At 37.6% G+C, this 26743-nt stretch overlaps 1 protein-coding gene across 3 annotated transcripts in view; it reads left to right on the forward strand.

Moving 5' to 3' along the window:
- The first annotated feature begins 264 nt into the window (after window positions 1-264).
- The window catches only part of GLS (glutaminase), an 87396-nt gene continuing 60917 nt past the window's right edge, over window positions 265-26743 (forward strand). For 2 of the 3 annotated variants that reach the window (XM_005202579.4, XM_005202580.5), the window contains exons 1-5: window positions 265-918; window positions 14500-14596; window positions 14936-15057; window positions 19440-19569; window positions 20526-20605. In XM_005202579.4, the coding sequence (XP_005202636.1) occupies window positions 518-918; window positions 14500-14596; window positions 14936-15057; window positions 19440-19569; window positions 20526-20605 (830 nt within the window). In that variant the 5' untranslated portion in view covers window positions 265-517. 3 annotated transcript variants of the gene reach the window in all.

A 26743-nucleotide genomic window follows, 5' to 3' on the forward strand; every position in this document is an offset into this window, starting at 1 on the left:
ACTCTGGAGACCTGCCTGCCTCTCCAGCCTCACACGTCAGTTTGAGTCCACGCCCCGCCCCTCCCCCTCCGTACCCCCTCTGCCGCCCGTCAGCCGCCCTACACTGCGCACCAGGCGCCGAGAGAAATTTGACTGCTCCAGTCACCAATCATAAGCGAGGTCGAGGATCTGAGCCAATCGGAGCTGGCGGAGGGGGCAGGCCGTCGGCGTCCTCCCGCCTCCTGGAGGGTGCGCGCGGAATGTCTCGGGCCCGCCCCTGCGCCTCAGCCTCAGTGCGGAGCCCTACGCCGTGTGAGGAGAAGGGGAAGTGGGGAGTCTGAGGAGAAGCGTTAGCCGGCAGTCTGAGGAGCAGCAGCGGCGGCGGCGGCTGTGGGAGCCGGCACCACACCCACGTCTCTGCCCCTGTCCTCTTTTTGCCCTCTGGCCGTCGCGCCGGAGACTGCATTCTCGGAAAAGAGCGGTCGCCCACGTCCGGAGCATCCTCCCCTGTTGAGCGGGCGCTGACGGACCCGGCGGTATGATGCGACTCCGAGGCTCGGCGATGCTGCGGGACCTGCTCTTGCGCCCGCCTGCTGCCGCCTGCGCAGTTCTGAGGCGGGCGCAGCCTCTCGCCACCTTGTGCCGGCGACCCCTGGGCGGGGGACGAACGGGCCAGGTGGCCGCCGCGCGGCTCTACCCGTGGTGGGGCGGGGGCGGCCGGTCGGCGGGTCCCCTCACGAAGGGCCTGTCCAGCTCGCCCTCGGAGATCCTACAGGAGTTGGGCAAGGGGGCCACGCAGCAGCAGCAGCAGCAGCCGCCGCCGCAGCCTGGGGCGTCGCCGCCCGCAGTCCCGCAGGCGCCCGGCCCCAAGGACGGCCCGGGGGAGACGGACGCGTTCTCCAACAACGAGGGCAAGGAGCTGGTGCCTTCAGGCGAAAAGTGAGTGTCTACTCGAGGCGCAGGAAGCTTCGTCCCGCCTGGGTCCCGGGCCCGGGAGGGGCCTTCGGCGGGGCGGGATGGGAGCGGAGGTTCGAGAAAGAGAAAGAAAGAGATGCCGGGCGGCCTGCGCCTTCTGCGCCATGTGATTAGGCCCGGCCCCGCCCGCGCCCCTCGCTGGGCCCTTACTTCCCTTCCCCGCCGCCGGGTGGAGCTGCCAAGGGTCCGGAGGGCCCCTCTGGTGCCCCCCTCCCCTAACCCCCGTGCTGGAGCTGTGGCTGCGTGTCTGTCCCACGCCGCGCGTGCTCAGCGCCCTGGCTCCGGGCCGCAGTGCCTGGCCGCCCGCCCAGCCCTTGGCGGTGATGCCACAAGAACATCACCAAGTGACATTTAGGAGTCTGGCGATGGGCAAAGCCTGTGCCTTTCTGACTCCTTGCTTCAAGAAGGGCTCGAGTTTCTCTCTGCGTATCCCTCCTTCGATCTCCGCCACCATCTCTTAAGAAGCCTAATGTAGCAGAATATTCTTAACATTTCTGAAGTGGCTTCTTAAGGCTTATGTAGAGCCATCTGGGGCACCGGAAATAACGTTTCCGCAATGAGATTGGGAGGAAAAGGGTCATGTGGCCTAGAAGACGGGGCACGCAGTACAGACCACCTGTTTGCACTGGGGACCATCTAGCTTTGGCCCGTCTGACATCTTCCATGAGATGGGCGAGTTTTTGAAAATACATATGAAAATAGCCAGGATTGAATGTGACGGGTAAAATGCTAACTCTGAAAACGAATTAAGTAGCTTTTGTGGTTTAAATGAATTGTGATAGGGTGATAACTCACCTATTGTGCACGACAATTTAATCTTTAAACAAAATTGGGGTTTTTTTCTACGCAGTACGTGAGGCAGTTTCCTGGATATTTTGTCTTGAGTTAATATAAATGGACACAAAGCTTTTTTTCCCACTGTAGGTAAATATTTACCTGTTTTCTTTATATCTTACTGTTTTTCTGACTTTGCGCTGACCGTATGTGATCTGTTTTTTGCTCCTCTTACATTGCTATCTTAAGTCAAACTGAAAGTGGGTTTCTTATACTTTCAATCTCAGACCTGGCTTAATGTTTCCTGTAATTGAAATTGGCACCATCCTAAAACATTCCGAGCTAAAATTGTTTTCCTAGACTGAAAAATGTTACTTTAAAAAATATCGCTTGGTGATGGGCCACATTTGTGATATTCTGTGATAAGGGTTTTGCACCCTTATGATTATGGGTAGGTCATTGAACATCCTCAGTTGGATGACCCAAATGTGGTCACGTTTTGAAAAGCTAGACTTTCGTCAAATCTCTGCATCTTTAACGTTTTTTGGAGACTAGAATTGTGTGTGTTTATATGGTACTCACTTTACTTTTCTGAATTACCAGGCATGTAACTAGTCTAAGTACAGATGTCCAGACTTGCAGAATTGAAAGAAGAATGTGATTACTAGCATTTGAAAGTTGTCCTTAAAGGTTGTTTGATGGGAACGGCTTTCTCTAGAAAATGTCTTCCGTTCTGTCTCTTCAATGGCTCTAGTGTCCCTCTTTTTTTCCCCCTTTAGTGAGAAAATTGAGCTTTTGTGATTTACATGTTTTCTAGAAGCTTGTACTGCCATTGCCTTTGAAATAAATCATTTCTTAGCAGTAATTTTGGAACACTTACTTTGTCTAATGCTTATTGACCATTCTACATAAAATGTCCCTTCCTGTTCCTCCTAGCCCCCGAAGAAAACCAGTCTATGGAGGGACTCCTTGAAGAATATTTGTTCAAATGTCCTGGGAGTTTGAATGGCCAATAAGATAACCTTGTTTACCGTGGTTCAAAAGAGTCTGTTTTTGACACCAAAGTTTGGAGTAATAGCTAGAAAATTTTAGGAGCAGTCCAAGTATGTGATAAACCTGAGAGCTTTCAATCAAGGATTTCAAGAGTGAACCCCAGCTATCTCCTATTTAAGATAGAGTGAAGAGTACTGGTCTCGATGATTGTGAAAAAAATTTTAATCTGTTTAAAGATTCCATTTCTTGAATGATCTGGTTTCAAAATGTAGCTTCCTTCCTTCGACTTCATCCATTTTGCCTTTATGAGGTAAACATTTCTCTTATTCTGGGAGGTAAGGTTCCAGTTGATGCATCCTTTCTTACACTCAGTTTCCAAAGTATAGGTCATTCCTCAGTCAGCGAGTCACCTGGGATGCCAGCACTCACTCAGGATTCTGCCAGTTTCTGTAGAGGATTATTAAAAGAAATACCCATGTGAAAAATAAAATGAGTTTAACATTTGTTATGTATAGTTCTTCAGTTAAAAAATTACATCATTTATTGTAAAACCTTACAAGGAGATTAGCCTTTGAATTTTAGGCTCAAATGAAAATTTTTTGTTGTTTGGTTCCTGGAAAAAATTTATGTAAAACAATGTAATATTGACTGTTTACCCTTTTGCCTTGCTTACCAGTTAGATCAGAGTGAATTTAATTCTTAACCATAGCAATTTTATTAGTTCATGTGGCTGGGATATTCGCTTTTCCTCCTTTCCTTGATCTTATATTTTATTATCCATGCAATATTATATTCTGGAGGGAGGTAGAATGTGAGTTATCTTTTTTCATAGTCAAATTCTGAACTGTTGTCTTTTAAGGCTATGCTATCTCTGTCAACAACTTCAATTCTGGTTTAGGTTACTGATCAAGGTTAAGATTTTACTACTGTCCTAAGTATGTTACAGGAAAATGTAATGATCTCTGCTCAGTTTTCCCTGCAGTGCTCTTATTTAATTTTGTTAGTATTATTCCATCATTTTGGAAACCACTTGACACAACTCTTGACTTTTTAAATTGTTTTCTTTTTCTGTGGCTCTTTTGGGGTTTGCTCATTGGGTATAAATCCTGAGGCTGTGAGGCCTCTGCTTTTTCCCCATTTGTCTGCCTTCTCAGCAGCATATCCTCTAATCTTTGTGTAGGTAATAGTTCATTTTTCATCCAAGCTTTGTTATATTTATCTCCACATACCTAATGACTTCGGGGCTTCCCAGGTGGCCCAGTGGTAAAGAATCCACCTGTCAAGTAGGAGTCGCAGGTTTGATCCCTGGGTAGGGAAGAGGACCTGGAGAAGAAAGTGGCAACCCACTCCAGTATTCTTGCCTGGGAAACCCTATGGGCAGAGGATCCTGGCAGGCTATAGTCCATGGGGTCACAAAGAGTCATATGCAAGTTAGCAACCAAACAGCAGTCTGATGACTTCAGATTTAAAATCTTCACCATATATCTGTTCTTTTGTCTCATTTCAACCTATTTTGCATGTTGTTTCAAGATTAATTACAGAGTTATAATTTCAAAATACCACTTCTTCCAGAAAACCAGTGATGGATTGGGATGCAGATTATATCAAACAATGCTATGTAGCATTTGAGATTTTTGACTAACTTTTATGTTATGCCAATGCTTGCCCAACATGAACATTTTTATCATACTGTCTTCTCTCTCAAGAGTGCCATACTTCACTTCTGCAAAATGTAGATGTGTCTATTCTGTCTTAGTGAAGGATCTCTGGGAAGGGTTAGCAGGTGGAGAAGAGGGAAAGTTTTTTAAAGTTACTTTTTGTTTGGGCATTATATTATTTAATTAGAAAAAGAGAAGGATGATTCTCGGAAAGTATCAGTAGGTGTATGCCCTTTAGAAAATAGGTAATGCATACAGGATACAATATCAAAAGTGTTCCATTAAAACAAGATCATTTTCCCCCTATCAGATTGGCAGATGTTAAATTAAGTGATGGAAAGGGTATGGGAAATAGGAACTCTTTACATTGCTGGTGGAAGTATAAATTCAACTGTCTTGGAGGGCAGTTTGGTAGTAATCTGTTAAAAGCTGCACGTCTTTGATGCAGTAATGCTGTTTGCTCAACTATGTAATTAAAAATATATTAAAAGTGAAAGTGCAAACAAATGATTTCAGTTAGCTTCAAATAGTATGATTTTGTTTTTGTAGTTCATATTTATTCTTAATAAATGGTAGCAGGAAAAGAATTGTTACCTCATATTTTGTGCAAATTGAATTTCAAAGTAAGATTAAGTACTTAAGCATTTCAGCAATGTTGAATTAGGTCTTCTATATAGAATAGTACTGATAATGAAGTTGAAGCAATATTGGCATCCCATCCAGGTAATACATGGTTAAATAGAAAGACAGAACCTCTGTTTAAATAGGGGACAAATTCTGTTATGATCCTTTAATCATCTGCTTTTAATTTGTAAAAGTGGACATATTTACAATTCATTTAAATTGAAATCAAGATTGAAAATATATTTAGTTCAATCCCTGGGTCGGAGGATCCCCTGGAAGAGGGTGGGCAATCCGCTCCAGTGTTCTTGCCTGGGAAATCCTATGGACAGAAGAGCCTGGCAGACTACAGTCCATGGGGTCACCAAGAGTTGGACACAACTGAGCTACTACTAATTTACAATACAAACTTAAAAACCCTCCTTCATAAAGAAAATATATTCAATTTTGGGTGTGGGACTTTGCAGTGAACCCTTCAGTCATTTTATTTGTGATTTGCTAAATATTTTTTCTAGATTACAGTTATCAGTGAGTTGTAGTTTTGTTTGAATGCCCAACCATAACGTACATGTTAAAATTTTTGGTGGCCTAATGTTTATTTTAAACCACATGCATCTGTTTAGCTGTTGATAATACTGGGACATAATCTGTAATAAACTGCATGCTCTTAATAATACTTAGATGTCATTCACTGAAGGAGTTCCTGAGGTTTAGTCTACTTGAGTTTAGCTTCTTGTTTCTAGGCTTTATATTTTTTATAAAGAAGTCTGCCTACCTAAAAAAATCAACTAACTTAGGGAGTTAGTCTTTTTTGGTGAAGACATTTGTATGTAGGAAAAAGTGGTGGTGGTGGTGGGGAGTAGACACAATTTTAGTCTGAAAAAGATCAGGGTCACCTTGAAGACAAATTTGTTGAAGATATATGTGGGTGTCTTCAAGTTTTAAAAAAAATTAGTAAAAAAAGGGCACTACTTCCTTCTTGTGATTTTGAAGTGAAAAAAAATTATGACTGTAGAAACCGAAAGTCTGCCTGTAGGATTTGCATTCTTTAAGCACCTCAGTCTTCAAATTCTTTATAAACCAAGAAGTTGCCTGTGTATGCCGTTTCACTGTTAAGTCATTTGATACTAAGAGGAATGTTTAAAGCTAAATGAAGTAACTATTTTTATAAATAAATATCTAACTGTAGATTTCTCTAAGTAAGGTAAATAGTTTTCAGATAGAGATGCTGTTGCTATGATTTTATCCTGGAATCTACCCTGGTATAAATTATTTTGGTTGTGAAACACAGGTGCATAGAACCGAGAAAGTCCCTTGGTGATTTTTAAACTTTAGAAAAATTTCATATTTGTACCTTTTTAGGAGTCCAGGTTAACAACACTGAGGTGTAGATAGCTTTTTCACTAATATTTTTGGCACAGTATTATGCTTAGAGAAAAGTGGGGAAAAACTTGTGTTCCATAGAAGTGGAATGGTTAAGTAAATTATGGCAAATCCACATGAGAGTTTATTATTCAGTCATTTAAAGTGAATACAGATACTTTTTAGGAATATAGGAAAATATAATGTTAAGTCAAAAGTTATAATACAAAATTTTCTATGCAATCTGATGTCAAGTCATCTCAAGCTTTTAAAAATGCTTAGAAAAAGTAGTAGAAATAAGCCAAAACAATGTTAGCAGTTGTTGGTTTGTGAGAACAGATGCTGTTTTTCCTGCCTCCATATAGTTACTTTTAAGATTTTCATTATGATAACTTCTAATCAGAGAAAGGATTTTAAATTTGTAAATCTCTACCCTGCTGTCCTGGTTTGCTATCCTGATATCCTTTTTCTAGTATGTATAACAGTATTATCACATTGAAAAAAGTTCTGAAGAAGATTGTGAATGGGTTTGTAAAGCTCCTACTATCGGCATTATCCAGTTGTATTCTCTTTTATCCTCAAACATCAAAGTTTTAAATTTCTTAACTGTTTTGGTGTAAGTCTCATAAAATGTTGCCTGTTTTTCTGCCATATTAAAACCTTGTAATGAATAGAGTTTAACATTTCTTAGGTTCACTATAAGGGGGTATTACTATACTGTGCTAAAATACAGTGATGCTCCAAGGCACGTGTGGTAAACTTTTTCTCTCAAGGGCCAAATAGTGTATATTTTTGGCTTCACAAGCTATCTGGTCTATTAAAGGTATTCAAAGCATCTGTTGTAGCAAAGAAGGCATAGACAGTAGATTTGAGTAGGCATGGCTTTCTTGCAGTAAAACTTTATTTATAAAAACTGGTGGCCCTTGTAGTTTGCTGTTGGTAGCCTTTGCACTAAACTGGATTTGTGTAAGATTTTCTCTAATACCCTGGTTTTGGTTAGAATGGTTTGTTCTTCTGTGAATTATTGTATCAGTTGCTACATTTGGTTCTTGGCCTCCCTGTCTCCAATTCAGCTATTTTCCCTCATTCTCACCTTCTATACCCAATTCCCCTTACCTTTAAAAAAAAAAATGGGGTAAAATTCATGCAACATAAAATGTACTGTTTTCACTGTTTTTAAATGTATAGTTTCATGGCATTAGATACTCCCACTGACTCGATGGACGTGAGTCTCAGTGAACTCCGGGAGTTGGTGATGGACATGGAGGCCTGGCGTGCTGCGATTCATGAGGTCGCAAAGAGTCAGACACGACTGAGTGACTGATCTGATCTGATCTGATTACTTTTTTAAAGAACCCAGATAATTAAGCTTTTATGTAAAATATATCTAAATCCTTTGTGCCTACATTATGTAGTCCTGAGTGAGTAAAAGTTTATGATTTTTAATATAGGAACTTAAGAGGAAATTTATAGGAATATAATTTATAGGAATTTTGAGTAGCTCAAAAACTGAGAATTAGAGTTGGAAGTGATTTTAAAGACATCTATTTCCACCTCATTTTACATAGGTTGTAAACTGGCTACAGTTATTAAATGACCTAACCAAGGTCATACAATGTTAGGACTTACTTTGTTTTTTCTTCCAGTATTAGGAGATTAATATAACACTTTATAAGTTTTTAGGTTTAGTATTGAAAGAGACCTGAAAGCCATCTCCCCAGCTGACGTTTTTCCCCTCCTGTTATACTTGCTACAGATTGTTATCCATCTCTGTTTGAATACTCATTGATAAGAGAATTTATTACCTTTGAAGGCAACACATACCATTTTCAGAGTTGTTTTGTTTTTCCTTATGTGTAGCTGAAATCGGGCTTTTTGTTAACTTTCAGTTCAGTTCAGTTTAGTTCAGTCACTCAGTCGTGTCCGACTCTTTGCGACACCATGAATCGCAGCACGCCAGGCCTCCCTGTCCATCACCAACTCCCGGAGTTCACTCAGACTCACGTCCATCGAGTCAGTGATGCCATCCAGCCATCTCATCCTCTGTCGTCCCCTTGTCCTCCTGCCCCCAATCCCTCCCAGCATCAGAGTCTTTTCCAATGAGTCAGCTCTTCACATAAGGTGGCCAAAGTACTGGAGTTTCAGCTTTAGCATCATTCCTTCCAAAGAACACCCAGGGCTGATCTCCTTCAGAATGGACTGGTTGGATCTCCTTGCAGTCCAAGGGACTCTCAAGAGTCTTCTCCAACACCACAGTTCAAAAGCATCAATTCTTCGGCGCTCAGCCTTCTTCACAGTCCAACTCTCACATCCATACATGACCACAGGAAAAACCATAGCCTTGACTAGACGAACCTTTGTTGGCAAAGTAATGTCTCTGCTTTTGAATGTGCTATCTAGTTTGGTCATTATTTTGAGGAAGTCATCTCTCGTGTGGTATTAGAGTAATTTCAGTGATAGAATTCACGTATCTGTATTTTTACAACTAGAATGACTTGTTAACAGATACTTGACTAAAGGAGTGCATGGTTGGAAGGACAAACAGAGTTGGACATCTCGGACTTGATCTGCCCAGGTCCTCACTCTCACATTGAAGTCAAGCAGATTGTACCCTTGGGTTAGACTCATGAATTTGTACATATGGACACTTTGTCATCAGCTGATGTAGAGAGCCTGGCCACTTCTCACATAAAGCTTACTTTTGTGTTTCTTACTTTGATTTTTTTTGAATAAATTTAAATAAAGTCCAGCTATAACAGCTGCCTCATCTCATCCTTGCTTTGTATTTTACAAGATGCAGTTTTAACAAGGCAGAGTAACAATTTGGTCATCTAACATAAGTAGTTTCCCTGTTAGCATTTTGGTTAGAAATTCTTCAATATGTAAGGAATCTCACCTTTCTTTATTTTGAATAAACTCCAGGTATTCCTCCTAAAATGGAGTGTAACAACTCAGCACAGTTGGTGTGGCATAGCAGAAAGAGTCTGGGATTAGGAACCAAGTATTGACTTCTAGGACTAAATCTGGTCCACCCACTTGAGTTGTGTGACATTGGCCATATTACTTGACTTTGTCTGTAATTTGGGGACAGTTTACCCACTTTGCTTTATCACATGGAGTTTTAAGATGAAACAATAGAAAGTCCTTTTAAAGTAAAGCTTTAAAAAATGTAAAATTTTGTTTTTGAATTCTCTAATACTTAGCTTTGGGGAAAAATGATTTAGAGTCTTTGTCAGACTTTAAATGGTATGTGATCAGCCACTATGAATTCAGCTTTCAACTTTACAGGTTCAGTCTGCCAGTTTACTGGTGTTACGGACGCTTTCTATCAATCAGATCACTCTAAAATCAAAATGATAAACTGATTTAAAAACAGCCCCAGGTATTTTTTTTAGATAATTGTTTTAAAATGAAGCTACAAGTAAAAACACCAAAGCATTCTTTTGTATTCTATTAGTAGGCATCTTTTTTTTTTTTTTTTTTAACTTAGTTGAAGTTTTTTATTATCTAATAGGTTTACTATACTATATTATACATTTGAGTTATATGGAGTTGACAAAAAAGATATTACCCCAGCCTTTATAGTTTGGAAAGGTCTAGTAATATGAAACATTATTTAACAAAATAAGACAAAGTAAGTTGTTTTCCATTTTTTTCCCCTCCTCATTTTGAGTTCATTTTCCTTTCATTTGATAATAGAGTTTTTTTACTTAGAAACTTTTGGTAGCATAGATAGTTGTGCCCTACTCTCAGCAACCCCATGGACTGGAGCCTACCAGGCTCCTCCGTCCATGGGATTTTCCAGGCAAGAGTACTGGAGTGGGGTGCCATTGCCTTCTCCAGATAGTACATAGCCAATTTATTAACTAAATATCAGACTAAGGAGTTTTAATTGTCCTTTTGTATTGGGAAACTGGTTGATCAGTAGTCAGAGTCAGTGTCACTTCCTGTTTATAGAATTGGTAAATTTGTAAATTTCTTGATCAGTCAGCTACTCAGTTGTGTCCGACTCTTTGTGACCCCAAGAATCGCAGCACGCCAGGCCTCTGTGTCCATCACCATCTCCCGGAGTTCACTCAAACTCATGTCCATCGAGTCGGTGATGCCATCCAGCCATCTCATCCTCTGTCGTCCCCTTCTCCTCCTGCCCCCAATCCCTCCCAACATCAGGGTCTTTTCCAGTGAGTAAACTTCTTGTGAGGTGGCCAAAGTATTAGAGTTTCAGCGTTAGCATCAGTCTTTCCGAAGAACACCCAGGACTGATCTTCTAAGATGTCATAATCTTAGTTTTCTGAATGTTGAGCTTTAAGCCAACTTTCTCACTCTCCTCTTTCACTTTCCTCAAGAGGCTTTTTAGTTCCTCTTCACTTTCTGCCATAAGGGTGGTGTCATCTGCATATCTGAGGTTATCGATATTTCTCCCAGCAATCTTGATCCCAGCTTGTGCTTGTTCCAGCCCAGCGTTTCTCATGATGTAATCTGCATATAAGTTACATAAGCAGGGTGACAATATACACAGCCTTGGCATACTCCTGTTATGATCTTTTTTTTTGGTCATTAAAACTTAAACACAGAAATATCCTAGTTACTATATATTCCAAAAACTACAGTTTTTAGCTTTTGAGTTTTAGTGGTGAAGTATAATATCATTAAGCAGTGCCACAAAGTAGTATTAAATTTGGGGAAAGAAAGTGTTAGTTGCTCAGTTGTGTCTGACATTGCAACCCCATGCACTGTAGCTCACCAGGCTTCTCTGTCCATGTAGTTCTTCATGCAGGAATACTGGAGTGGATAGCCATTCCCTTCTCCAAGGGATCTTCCCGACCCAGGGATTGAACCTGGGTCTCCTACATTGCAGGCAGGTTCTTTACCATCTGAGCAACCAGGGAAGCCTGGGGAAAGAAGTGGGGAGGGAGGTAATGAAATCAGGAAAGGTCTTTGGGGTAATTTCTGTGTGGTTGAAAGTTTGGGGAGAACCTTTGCATTTGTTCCCCAGACTATTGAAGTAAATTCATTTTCAGATCAGAGTCTGAGCTTTTAAATGCTCAGATTGGTAGTACTTTTTTTTAAATCAATTTTGAACTCTTTTTTATACATTTATGTTTATTATTTATTTTGTGAGCATAGTATTTTAGGGATGACTTAAATATCTCTCCAATGGATAAAAATTAGTCTCTTGTCCAAAAGCAAGTAAATATTTAGCCTTTTATGTTAGCTGTGGCAATAAACATGGTCATTTAAAATTCTTTGCCCTATCTACCATAAGCTGAAGAACTTTATATTTTATGGTACTTAACACAGCTTTTAGGCAAAGCAAATACCATTTACTGGTGTGGTAAATACATAGAAAGCTTATTCTGCAGTTTTTTAAAGTGATAAACAACTATTATCTGAAGTTTATTTAACAAGCCATTTTCTGTAAATAATTGGTATGTTATTTTCCACTGATTGTTTTTGACAGCTGGCTCAATTTTTCTTTAAATATTAAGTCATCAGTACTGTTGAATGCTGTTTAATGGTTTTAGATCAGGGTATGATCTAGAAAAATCATACCTTATAAAAGTAATTACTAGCTAGTAAGTTTAAGAGCCAGCAAAACTGTAGAGGCATATATTTTGGACTCTGAATTCAGAGGAACGAGGTTTCTAAATATATCTCTACCACTGTGTAGTCTTGGAAAGTTTGTTGACCTGTCTGAGCCTCTGATAAATGGGGACAGAGTCAATCTGTTTTTTTTTTTTTTTTTTGGTCAAACAGTAAATATACTGAGCATCCACTGTGTACCAGGAACCATACTTTATTTTGGATAATAGTATTTTTGTCATCATTGTAGGGATTGAATTAGAGTGCATGTAAAACAGCTAATCAGAATACTTAACAAAAGTTATCCATAATTTTTAACTCTTATAATTAAAATATCCCAAATATATTTTAAAAATTTCTCTAAGAGCCAAAATTGTTTTAAGGAGTAATTATATATCCAGGATGTATGTTTAAATTACAATAATCCTATGTGTTATTTTTTTTAAAACATTGGCATGAAATTCTGGTACTTTATAGGGTTGACTTGAAAAACAAGAAGCTGGTATGATAGCTTTGAAAACAAGTATAAATGACATTAATGCCAACATTAGTGTTTGAGGATAAATTTTATATGTGCATGTCTAAATGTATATGCTCTGTGAGCCGACACTGTATTCTGTTGTCTTTTAAAATAGAAATATACGGACCACTCTCTAATTTTCTCTTTCTTGAAATAAAGGTAAAGCCCTTTCCAGACATTTTATATACACATGCATACAAATACATGCATGTATTTGTACCTTTGATTTTAATAAATAGTGATGGGTGGGGAGGAGATTGGTCTACCCTAGATCTATAATTCTTATAACATCACTATAATACATATGATAGTCATGAATGTTCAGAATATTAAACTGTGTTCATTTCAGTTTCAGAGCCCCCCAAAATAAAATATTTATAGGTTCATTATAGTTTATCTGAAAACTTTGCAATGAATAGGAAAAAATTTTTTCTTGATTAAAAATTTGGTTAATCATAGCATCTTATACCCGGAGAAGGCAATGGCACCCCACTCCAGTACTCTTGCTTGGAAAATCCCGTGGACGGAGGAGCCTGGTAGGCTGCAGTCCATTGGGTTGCTAAGAGTCAGACACGACTGAGCGACTTCACTTTCACTTTTCACTTTCATGCATTGGAGAAGGAAATGGCAACCCCCTCCACAGTGTTCTTGCCTGGAGAATCCCAGGGACAGTGGACCCTGGTGGGCTGCCGTTTACAGGGTCGCACAGAGTCGGACACGACTAAAGCGACGCAGCAGCAGCATCATTGTATACCAGCTTATTAATTAATTAAGATTTTAATATATTTTTATGGTAACATTTTTATTCTAACAGTCTTTATGATTTGTGGCATTTGATGTGTATATGTAAGCCTAGGTCACTTTAGAAATAGTCACTACAACTACTGACAATTGATTACTTTCTGCCAAGCAGGGCACTGAGGGTATTGAATGTATTAAGTCAACTGATTCTCACATCTCCCTTTCTCAAATGAGGGAACTGAATCACAGAAAAGTTAATTAATTTACCCAAGGTGACTTGACTAGTAAATATCATAGCCAGGACTTGAGAACTTGTACACTAATCTTTTCTTAATTACTGTCTCCCTCAGATTTTACAATCAGGTTAATTATTTGAACTATATCTTTATATAACTGTTTATAACAAATATACGACTATAATATATGTGTTATATTCAAGGATTCCCTCAAAGCTCAGTTGGTAACGAATCTGCCTGCAATGCAGGAGACCTGGGTTCACTTCCTGGGTCGGGAAGATCCCTGGAGAAGGAAATGACAAACCAGTGTTCTTGCCTGGGAAATCCCATGAACAGAGGAGCCTGGCAGGCTATAGTACATAGAGTTGCAAAGAGTCGGACGCAACTTAGCAACTAAACCACAACCATGTTTTACATAGGTATGCTACTGCTGCTAAGTCGCTTCAGTCGTGTCTGACTCTCTTCAACCCCATGGAATCCCGTCCCTGGGATTCTCCAGGCAAGAACACTGGAGTGGCTTGCCAGTTCCTTCCCCAATGCATGAAAGTGAAAAGTAAAGTGAAGTCGCTCAGTCGTGTCCGACTGTTTGCCACCCCATGGACTGCAGCCTACCAGGCTCTTCCGTCCATGGGATTTTCCAGGCAAGAGTACTGGAGTGAGTCGCCATTGCCTTCTCCATTACACATGTATAATCATCCTATAAAAAAACAATAACAACAGAATGAAATATTGACTCTTACCTGAACATTTTCTAGGCTCATAGTTAGTATTGGGTGATTGTATTGTATTAGGCTATACAGGAAGAAATTGCCATAAAAGATAATTTAGGATTACAAAATATCTGTGTAAATTAATGAATATGTTTTAAACGTACTTCTCAATGTGGTTTCAGTAATACTGTTTGATTTTGGTAAATCGGCATTATTAATGTGATAGTAGGTCTTGAGGAATCGATCAACTGTAGTCTGCTTCATTGATTATTTTTAAATGGATGTAGCTAAAATCTACTTGAAAGTTCACATAAGAGTTAATTTTGTGTTCTTTTTTTCCTCTTTAGTAAAATAAAACAGGGTCTGTTACCTAGTTTGGAAGATTTGCTGTTCTATACAATTGCAGAAGGACAAGAGAAAATACCTGTTCATAAATTTATTACAGTAAGTTTTTATATTTTTCTATCCTAACTTTTAAAAACCAGTAATATGAAGCAATATACGGTGATATTGCAATGTAGTCTTAAAGTCATCTGACTGACACTATTTCTCTTATTTTCAAATTTTCATCATGCTCATTTCAAGGTAATCAATGAAAGGAAATGAAAGAAACAATGAGAAACTTTTCCAGAAAGAGGGTAATAGTGACACTAAGATGCCATATATATATATTCAGGTCTTGGGTAGAAGTTTTTAAATACAGGAATTAAAAACTTGTAGTTGGAATAAGCATATACATTATTTGCACTATGTATTTACAGACTCTTATTTTTTTAAAAACAGGCACTCAAATCTACAGGATTGCGAACGTCTGATCCCAGGTTGAAAGAGTGTATGGATATGTTAAGATTAACTCTTCAAACAACATCAGATGGTGTCATGCTAGACAAAGATCTTTTTAAAAAGTAAAAATTTCTGCCAAACCGTTAATGGTCATTTGCTATGCTATGTGGTGTTTTTTTTCTTTTAAAACAAAATTGCATCTTTGAAAGCCAGTGCTGCTTGTGTAACTGAAAAAAGAGGGGAGGGGATTTATAAACATCAATTGCTTAGAACAACTTGGTGCACATTAAAGTTCTGTAATATACTGGGTCTAAGAGTATACCGTGAAACTGTTCTGAGGAAATGTAGCCATGGATGTTTCCAATTTATAATACCTGGAGACTGCATTAAGTTTGAATGCAACACACTCTGTCCTGTTTAAATTGATCTCTAATTCATCTGCATATCTTGTAGCCTTTCTCAGCATGGTCTCTGTTTCTTTTCTACAAGTTGATTTAGATGACATCATAAAATGGGAAGGCTTCAGGCAGCCGGCATTCATTAGGTTTACATGCCTCCATTATCTGCTGCTCTCCTCAGAGCAGACATAGGCTTAATGCATAGGCTTTTTTTTTTTTCCCAGAGTATCTAAAAACTTAATGCTAACTTTGGACATTAATGCCTTGATTTGCTTAAATGAAAATATTTTTATTTTCCTATATTTGCCAATCTTTATTTTCTTTAATGTGTTCCTACTAGTCTGATTGCTTAGTAATTTGATAGACAAGTTTGTCATGGAACCCAAGGAAGTATATGGTATTTTACAACTAAACTTGAGTGAGAACTAAAATAAAACTATAAACACTACTGTTAAACCTTGGCTTTTTCCTGACTATAGGCTTAGGTTGAAAAGAATTCCAGCATCTACCTTGAAAGTTTATTTGTATGTATGTATTTTTATATATTTTTATTTTATTGTCTTTTGGGGGCTAGATGATTTATTCTAGATATCTGCTGAAATATCCTGGAATATTAAGTCATCTGAAGGTATAAGTATTTAACTGAGATCCTCCCAAGTATCTTGGCATACCATGAAGCAGTGAGTGCTGTCAATTTTAGATCTCTGTCTTTTCACCACATGGTTCTTGATGCTGTTAACTCTGCTGACCTTATAAAGTGTAGATTTTAGGTTCATGTTGGAATTGATATTAGGAATTTTGGGTCTTCCGAACCTGTTCTTTGTGAAGGGAAGGAAATAATTTCTAGTTAGCTGTATTTTTGCAGTAAGATTATTTTGTTTTTAGTGGTCATGAACTCTGTGCAAAGTGCCTTCTGGGGAGTTATTTCAGTATATCTGAGAATAAAGTTGTCAGACTTGATTCAAGATAGGTATGTTGATTGTGGGTATGAGCAATTACTTTGAATTCCTACATGAAAGCAGTATTTTATATCTTTTCAGCACTGGTTAAGGTTTTTTTGTGCTTCATAAACATATTGTTGTGTTTAAATATGAAATTTGAAAAAGTAATTTAAATACACTGAGTAAACAGAAAAGCATAAAATTTTCTACTATAAGTATATTAAAAATAACATTATTTTAAACACTAATCCAATTAAAAAAAAAAAAAACCTGACAATTGTAATATAGGCAGTTCCCAACTTGACAGATGCTTAGTGGTCTATGTGAGCAGGCAGTGGAAGAGTTTATGTCTATAGGCATATGATTTCTCTTTTCATTCCTAGAATGAGATTCAGAACCTCTGACCGCTAACCTTTTCAGGTCACCTGGAAAGGTGATTGCTTCAGAGAAGTATTTTCTCTGTTTTCAAAATTAGTTTTCTAGTTAGTGTTGCCAGAAATAAACTATCTCACTTTTCATGCAACTGGGAAAGCAGATGTTATAATGGAATTCATTTTCCCAGAGAAGTAATTTATAAAGAAAGGTGGAAAGGTTTGGTTGAAGTCAATGTGTTGACATTTTACCTAAAATACCTTGTTGGTTAATATATATATTCAGCCTTTGAGGGTAATCTGAGAAGCATGTAGAATTTTTCTTTAAATGGGAAAATAAGTTCTAAGCATACTTTTTTTGGGCATAGTCTGTTTGAAAGTTGGAGACTGCCTGTACCTATCTAGATACTCAATTGTTTTTAATGCTAATAGTCTTAGTAGAAGTAGAAAATTTGTGTTGAAAAGGAATACCTTATTCATTCATATATTTTTAGCCATGTAAGTATTAGAAGTATTATCATGTGTAACCATAATTTTTTTATCATCTTGTTTTGGAGGAAATGAGTGGTAATCTTTGTATTTATTTGATTTTTCTTTGAAAATTCTTATCCACTATGTTATTTTACTAATGAAAAATTATATTTGAAATATTCTATAAAACACTGATGGTGCATAACAGTTGTTAATCATAAACATTTAAGTTAGGGAAAGTAAAATTATTTTTACCAGTTTACGGATGAGAAAACTGAACAAAGAAAGCATTGAGAAAGATGTCACTTGTTGAAAACCATAAATACTTCCTCTTCATTCTACTTTATATGACTTCTGATTTTCTAGTTAGATTCATGACATCCATATTAAAATAACTTCCAAGAAAAAATTACAGATTGGAATGCTCATCATTATGCAGCTAGACACTCTTCTGAGTGATATTGCCTTGACTGGCCACAGTAATTCACCAATGAAGGCTGTTAGCACGGCTTTACCAGCACCTTCTAATAGAATTAAAAAAAGAAAAAAAAATCCCAGTTTCACTGACTATACAGTTTTTATATAAAACCTCCTTTTAAAAATGCTGATTAATTTTGAGTAGGTAAATAGTAGTAAGGTTAATAATTTTTATTTGTTTGACAGTCCTTATATTTTCTCATGCAACAGTTGTTGAAAAAAGGAGGATGTAGATTTGACTTGATACAGAATAGCAATTTAAGATCAGGAATTACCAACTTTTTTCTGCTAAGAAATGTCTTTCCATATATATTACTTGTAACTCTCATGTGCAAGTTGAATTACTGTTTGATGCATATTAAATATTAAGTCAGTGACAAAACTCAATATTAGGTAACATTGAAACTATCATAAAATTTATTGGTTTATTGAAGTAAATATTATCTCTTGGATGTCAGTTATTTCTACATCTATAGCTTAATAATGGAAATTAGGATTATAACTTTTTCATGTTGTAATTAAAGCACATGTTTATCACTGAAAATAACCTATTTTATTTTAAATCAGTGTTTAATTTTATGTTGACCAAGTGAGTATATATTCTGGATTTTGGTCAATAGTTAAAATGTGATATCTGGCTTTTAATTCTAATATGCTATTTCGTTTAGAACATTGAATTAAGATACTGAGATAAAAATTTATCATTTACCATGGACTGAAAAATTGAGACTGTCTATTCTCCAACTCTCCTTTTATGATTAGTGCATGTTATTTATTTTCAGGTTACACAGAGTTTTCTTATCTGTAAAATGGGGAAATTACCTTCTTAAAGGGTTCATCTTTTGAGGGTTAAACAGGATAAATAGTACTTGAAGCTTAGTACTTTTTAGTCTGTTACGGGCTTAGTCTTAGTTGGTATAATGGCTTGATGCTCAAGTCTACAGTGTCTTCCTTTATTGATTAAGTGTTCTATTATTGAACTTCTGATACTCACTTAAGATGAGCTTAGAGTATATAGTTGGCTATTAACCTATTTATAAAACTCTTCTTTAGGGTTACATTAATAAATTGATTTTCTAGCTTAAACCCTTTTAAAACAAAGCAGAATATTGATTCAAATTATTAGATTTCATGCTTTCCCATCCACATAGTTTACCATATCATTTAAATAGTTTTTAACAGTGAAACATTTTTATTCTACAGTGTGTTACACATCTTAACAGTGCATAGAATAATGTAAACATTTTTGGTGATTCAAGTAATATAAAATTATTAAACTATTATATATATTTTTTAAAGTTAAACATTATTTTTGCAAGCGTTTAAGTATTTTATGTTAGAGACAAATCTGACTAAACTAAGTTTTTAGCTTAGAAATGCAGCATTTTCAAAATGTAATTTATAGAAAATATGTTAAAATACGGAATGTTTAGTTTTTTGTCAAGTTTTTTCTTAAGGGACATATGTCTGAGGTTATTTCATGGAAAAATAAAGAGGATCTCAGCTATGTATTAAAGGTGGATTTTTGTTAACCAGATGTCATGCTGAATGCTTATCATGTCTGGTAGGTGAAAAAGTCTTGTTTTTAGATGGTCTTGGTACTTAACCTGGTGGAATGCTCTGTTGTTTTAATCTTTGATGCAGTTTTTAGGCTATCTAATTTACTTCTTTAATTTGTTCAGTAGCGTACAAGCAGCTACATGAAAGGGTGCTTGGAGGAAAGAAAATAATGTAGAAAGAGTATAATTTCTAGCATTTGTTTAAAATGTTGAATTTCTTTATTGTTTGTGTATTCTCCTAATATTGTTATTATTAGCAAGTACTAATTTTTTCTCATATTCCACAGATGTGTTCAAAGCAACATTGTTTTGTTGACACAAGCCTTTAGAAGAAAGTTTGTTATTCCTGACTTTATGTCTTTTACTTCACATATCGATGAATTATATGAGAGTGCTAAAAAGCAGTCTGGAGGAAAGGTAATGTTTTTGATGTGAATATTTTCCTAAACGAATAATTGAATAAATTTAGCTAAACTTGAGGTGTAGAGTGTAAAATTATGTGGTTTGTGTTTTACTAAGTAAGAAATTTAAGTGAAACCACTGGATTAAGTTCTTTTAGAGTAACAGAAGTAAACAGAAGTTTAAATCACTCAGTTGTGTCTGACTCTTTGCTATCCAATGGACTGTAGCCCGCCAGGCTCCTCTGTCCATGGGGTTCTCAGGCAAGAATACTGGAGTGTAGCCATTTCTTTCTTCAGGGGATCTTCCTGACCCAGGGATTGAACCAAGTCTTCTGAATTGCAGGCAGATTCTTTACTGTCTGAACCACCAGGGAAGCTTATTGCTTTGTACTTTTTTTTTAAGTGCTTTTAAAATATTTCAAATATTATGGTTAATTGTTATTTTCGTTAAAAAGAAATCTTTTTGATTTTCAAACGATTAAGGTGACCTTTATACTTTTAATTAATTAAAAAATAACTTCCTGGGAATTTCTGCATGTATGATATCCTTAAATATTAAATAAAATGTTTACAGTTTTAAAAATCCTCTACATAATATAAGGGCTATTTTATTTATTCTTGATATTAAAAGTTTTTAGATTATGAAACCCTATTATCATGACCCTGATTAAATAAATTTTTTTTCCCTTTTAAAAAAAAATCAATTCCTAGTTCCTCTTAGACTGTTTTTTCTAGGAAGAGAGAATGCAATAGAGAACAGATGGTGACGGAGACTCTGAGAGGTCACTTAGATCTCACTTGTAATCCTCAAGTTATGCCCTTAGTTTTTATGAATATTGTTATAAAAGATACATTACAAACCCAGTGAGTACTACAAAATGTTCATTGGTGGAAGCTAAATTGAGAAATTTTTTTGATAGAAGAGAATATTTTATATTTTATCTGTTGATTTCTTTCCACTGTTTTGGATAGGTTGCAGATTATATTCCTCAACTAGCCAAGTTCAGCCCTGATTTGTGGGGTGTATCTGTTTGTACAGTAGATGGACAGAGGTAAGTTTATTTCAAATTCATCAAAACCAGCTCTAAAACTTAAATTTGCTCGCTGCATAACAATGAGCATGAGGTAGAGAGGAGCATCTTCTCTAATAGTAATTAGCCCCTTGAGATGACATAAATTCAAGAAGGCAAAGAAGTTTAAATTTTAGTTTAATTTTAAAAACTCAACTGAAATAATACTTGTTACTACATTTTGTGAGGCATTTCAGCTACATTATTCACAGTTGTAGTCTTTTTATTTGAATGTTTATTGTTCAAGGAACTAAAGTTACAGATTTGATTAGGAAAAGTAGATTTGGCAAAATATGAAATTATTCAACTAATGAACTGACCACTAATAGAATTAGTTCGCCTTTCTTCACTTAACATTGGTTACCCATACTGTCATTATTTTTGTTCCTCTTGGCTCCTGATATGATTAGCATGGTAGTTAAGACAATATAATGTAATACGTAGTCTCTTGCCCATCAGTTATTCGCAAAAGATGCAGGATTTCATGAAGCCTATGAAATTTGATTTTCAGGATATAATCACACTGCAGGTATAACCACTGACATCTGAGGATCCAGCAGAATTATAAAAAGGATAAAAATATGAGGGCACCTCAGAGAGAATAATTTGATTTAAAAAGTCAGTCAAGAGAGGCCCTTGGAAAAATGAACAAAGTTCTGAAATAGTTTTTAAAGAATGACCTTTTTATTATGCTGTAAATCAGACATAAAGATATCTTATGTTGCAGTTTGGTCTTGTCAGTCAGAAAAATTATGCCAAAAAAAAGAAAAATCATATTATTTACTCATTTAAAGACTTCAGCTCAGAAATAAAATCATTCTGTTTTTTTGTTTGCTTTTTACTAAGGTAATTATTTCTTTTTACATTAAAATATAACTTACATAAAATGAGATAAAGAACTCCTTGGTGTATACAGCTTGATAAATTTGTTAGATAATTTTATCCTAAATTTTCTTAAAACTACAAATCATAATATCCCAATTAAAGCTTTTATATGTCTCAAGTGCCTTCATTCTAAGTGATACTTTTATTTTTTTACTACTTAATCTTTCTCAAGTATTTACAGTTTTTAAAAAAATGTGATTTAGTTCAATCATACTTAATGATAAGGAATCCGAGGCCCAGAATTTGTATAAAACTGGCAGAGGTGAAACTAGCACCTAGGTCTCTAAACTTCTAGTCCATTATTCTCTCCTTTATGACAGACTTTTATCCTCATCTGGGCCTGTGAAATGAATTAAACACTCATGTGTTGTATTAAATGTTGGGTGCTGTGAACAGACACAAATTCATGAGAAGACATGGCTTATCCTATGGAATAAATTCCAGTAGGGAGTGGTATTCCTATTTTCTTGTATTTGGAGGAAATGGTTTATCATGTAGTAGAAATTTTTATATTTGAAGGAAATTATTATTAGCTAATTCTCATGCATGTCTTTTTTCTTAAACATATTTTGTATATATAGGTGATTCTTTTCATTTAGCCTTCTTATCTAGAGAAATTTTGAGACTTGACTTTGGATTAGATCATCAGATCAGATCAGATCAGATCAGTCGCTCAGTCCTGTCCGACTCTTTGCAACCCCATGAATCACAGCACGACAGGCCTCCCTGTCCATCACCAACTCCCAGAGTTCACTCAGACTCACAGCCATCGAGTCAGTGATGCCATCCAGCCATCTCATCCTCTGTCGTCCCCTTCTCCTCTTGCCCCCAATCCCTCCCAGCATCAGAGTCTTTTCCAGTGAGTCAACTCTTTGCATGAGGTGGCCAAAGTACTGGAGTTTCAGCTTTAGCATCATTCCTTCCAAAGAACACCCAGGGCTGATCTCCTTCAGAATGGACTGGTTGGATCTCCTTGCAGTCCAAGGGACTCTCAAGAGTCTTCTCCAACACCACAGTTCAAAAGCATCAATTCTTCGGCGCTCAGCCTTCTTCACAGTCCAACTCTCACATCCATACATGACCACAAGAAAAACCATAGCCTTGACTAAACGAACCTTTGTTGGCAAAGTAATGTCTCTGCTTTTGAATATGCTATCTAAGTTGGTCATAACTTTCCTTCCAAGGAGTAAGCATCTTTTAATTTCATGGCTGCAGTCACCATCTGTAGTGATTTTGGAGCCCAGAAAAATAAAGTCTGACACTGTTTCCACTGTTTCCCCATCTATTTCCCATGAAGTGGTGGAACCAGATGCCATGATCTTTGTTTTCTGAATGTTGACCTTTAAGCCAACTTTTTCACTCTCCTCTTTCACTTTCATCAAGAGGCTTTTGAGTTCCTCTTCACTTTCTGCCATAAGGGTGATGTCATCTGCATATCTAAGGTTATTGATATTTCTCCCGGCAATCTTGATTCCAGCTTGTGCTTCTTCCAGCCCAGCGTTTCTCATGATGTACTCTGCATATAAGTTAAATAAGCAGGGTGACCATATACAGCCTTGACATACTCCTTTTCCTATTTGGAACCAGTCTGTTGTTCCATGTTCAGTTCTAACTGTTGCTTCCTAACCTGCATACAAATTTCTCAAGAGGCAGGTCAGGTGGTCTAGTATTCCCATGTCGTTCAGAATTTTCCACAGTTTATTGTTATCCACACAGTCAAAGGCTTTGGCATAGTCAATAAAGCAGAAATAGATGGTTTTTGGAACTCTCCTGCTTTTTCCATGATCCAGTGGATGTTGGCAATTTGATCTCTGGTTCCTCTGCCTTTTCTAAAACCAGCTTGAACATCAGGAAGTTCACGGTTCACATATTGCTGAAGCCTGGCTTGGAGAATTTTGAGCATTACTTTACTAGCGTGTGAGATGAGTGCAATTGTGCAGTAGTTTGAGCATTCTTTGGCATTGCCTTTCTTTGGGATTGGAATGAAAACTGACCTTTTCCAGTCCTGTGGCCACTGCTGAGTTTTCCAAATTTGCTGGCACATTGAGTGCAGCAGTTTCACAGCATCATCTTTCAGGATTTGGAATAGCTCAACTGGAATCCTGTCACCTCCACTAGCTTTGTTCGTAGTGATGCTTTCTAAGGCCCACTTGACTTCACATTGCAGGATGTCTGGCTCTAGGTGAGTGATCACACCATTGTGATTATCGGGGTCGTGAAGATCTTTTTTGTACAGTTCTTCTGTGTATTCTTGCCATCTCTTCTTAATATCTTCTGCTTCTGTTAGGTTCATACCATTTCTGTCCTTTATTGAGTCCATCTTTGCATGAAATGTTCCTTTATTATCTCTGATTTTTTTAAAGAGATCCCTAGTCTTTCCCATTCTGTTGTTTTCCTCTATTTCTTTGCACTGTTCGCTGAAGAAGGCTTTCTTATCTCTTCTTGCTATTCTTTGGAACTCTGCATTCAGATGTTTATATCTTTCCTTTTCTCCTTTGCTTTCCGCTTCTCTTCTTTTCACAGCTATTTGTAAGGCCTCCCCAGACAGCCATTTTGCTTTTTTGCATTTCTTTTCCGTGGGGATGGTCTTGATCCCTGTTTCCTGTACAATTTCACGAACCTCAGTCCATAGTTCATCAGGCACTCTGTCTATCAGATCTAGGCCCTTAAATCTATTTCTCACTTCCACTGTATAATCATAAGGGATTTGATTTAGATCATATCTGAATGGTCTAGTGGTTTTCCCTACTTTCTTCAATTTAAGTCTGAATTTGGCAATAAGGAGTTCATGGTCTGAGCCACAGTCAGCTCTTGGTCTTGTTTTTGCTGGAGTAGATCATAGGTAGTTCTAAATCCAAAGGTAGTAAAACAGGCTTTTGTCAGGTAATAGCATGATTGTCACGTTGAAGTTATAGGCTGAATTACAAGTTGTTCATAAATTTGATAAGAAAAATATTCTATTCTTTTTAAATATATATATACATGTTTACTTATTGTCCATCATATACTTAGAAATGAGGTGTCCCTCTGATGTCTCCATTAACTTCTGATTGTCAACGGGTAGTTTTTATAGTGCCCAGTTTCACTATGAATACGTTCCACTAGAATGAATGTGTGCCTGTATTGTGTTGGCTCATTGATGGGGACACCTGGGTACTTTAGCAAATTAAACAGAGATCTCTGCTTTTGGGGTCAGTCACAATTTTTTCATTTTCAAACCAGTTCTCTACTTCATCTGCATCCTAGCAGTTTGGTAACATAAAAAGCTTTCTTTTTGTTCCGTTGTTTATCTCCATGGTGATAATGATTGCCTTTGGTGTCAGCTCTATCAAGTTTGTAAAACTGGATGCTGTTTGTTTTAGTGGGGCTGGAAATTATGAATAGATATGGTTCACAAGAAGAGGCGTTTTTAGAGAGGGGCTCAGAGAACAATATTGAATAAACTGAGCCCCATTTAAAAACTAACCACAGTTTCAGTTCAGCTCAGTCGCTTAGTCGTGTCCGACTCTTTGCAACCCCATGAATAGCAGCACGCCAGGCCTCCCTGTCCATCACCAACTCCCGGAATTCACCCAAACTCATGTCCATTGAGTCAGTGATGCCATCCAGCTGTCTCATCCTCTGTCATCCCCTTCTCCTCCTGTCCCCAATCCCTCCCAGCATCAGTCTTTTCCAATGAGTCAATTCTTCGCGTGAGGTAGCCAAAGTATTACAGGTTCAGCTTTAGCATCAGTCCTTCCAAAGAACACCTAGGACTGATCTCCTGTAGATGGATTCCTTGGATCTCCTTGCAGGCCAAGGGACTCTCAAGAGTCTTCTCCAGCACCACAGTTCAAAAGCATCAATTCTTCGGCGCTCAGCCTTCTTCACAGTCCAACTCTCACATCCATACATGACCACAGGAAAAACCATAGCCTTGACTAGACGAACCTTTGTTGGCAAAGTAATGTCTCTGCTTTTGAATATGCTATCTAGGTTGGTCATAACTTTCCTTCCAAGGAGTAAGCATCTTTTAATTTCATGGCTGCAGTCACCATCTGTAATGATTTTGGAGCCCAGAAAAATAAAGTCTGACACTGTTTCCACTGTTTCCCCATCTATTTCCCATGAAGTGGTGGAACCAGATGCCAGGTTCTTCGTTTTCTGAATGTTGAGCTTTAAGCCAACTTTTTCATTCTCCACTTTCACTTTCATCAAGAGGCTTTTGAGTTGCTCTTCACTTCCTTCCATAAGGGTGGTGTCATCTGCATATCTGAGGTTATTGATATTTCTCCCGGCAATCTTGATTCCAGCTTGTGCTTCTTCCAGCCCAGCGTTTCTCATGATGTACTCTGCATATAAGTTAAATAAGCAGGGTGACCATATACAGCCTTGACATACTCCTTTTCCTATTTGGGACCAGTCTGTTGTTCCATGTCCAGTTCTAACTGTTGCTTCCTAACCTGCATACAAATTTCTCAAGAGGCAGGTCAGGTGGTCTGGTATTCCCGTCTCTTTCAGAATTTTCCACAGTTTATTGTGATCCACACAGTCAAAGGCTTTGGCATAGTCAATAAAGCAGAAATAGATGGTTTTTGGAACTCTCCTGCTTTTTCCATGATCCAGTGGATGTTGGCAATTTGATCTCTGGTTCCTCTGCCTTTTCTAAAACCAGCTTGAACATCTGGAAGTTCACGGTTCACGTATTGCTGAAGCCTGGCTTGGAGAATTTTGAGCTTTACTTTACTGGCATGTGAGATGAATGCAATTGTGCGGTAGTTTGAGCATTCTTTGGCATTGCCTTTCTTTGGGATTGGAATGAAAACTGACCTTTTCCAGTCCTGTGGCCACTGCTGAGTTTTCCAAATTTGCTGGCATATTGAGTATAGCACTTTCACAGCATCATCTTTCAGAATTTGAAAGAGCTCAACTGGAATTCCATCACCTCCACTAGCTTTGTTCGCGGTCATGCTTTCTAAGGCCCACTTGACTTCACATTGCAGGATGTCTGGCTCTAGGTGAGTGATCACACCATTGTGATTATCTGGGTCATGAAGATCTTTTTTGTACAGTTCTTCTGTGTATTCCTGCCACCTCTTAATATCTTCTGCTTCTGTTAGGTCCATGCTATTTCTCTTCTTTATTGAGCCCATCTTTGCATGAAATGTTCCTTGGTATCTCTAGTTTTCTTGAAGAGATCTCTAGTCTTTCCCTTTCCCATTCTGTTATTTTCTTCTATTTCTTTGCATTGATCGC

The sequence above is a fragment of the Bos taurus genome, chromosome 2, assembly GCF_002263795.3.
Source record: "Bos taurus isolate L1 Dominette 01449 registration number 42190680 breed Hereford chromosome 2, ARS-UCD2.0, whole genome shotgun sequence".
NCBI lineage: Eukaryota > Metazoa > Chordata > Mammalia > Artiodactyla > Bovidae > Bos > Bos taurus.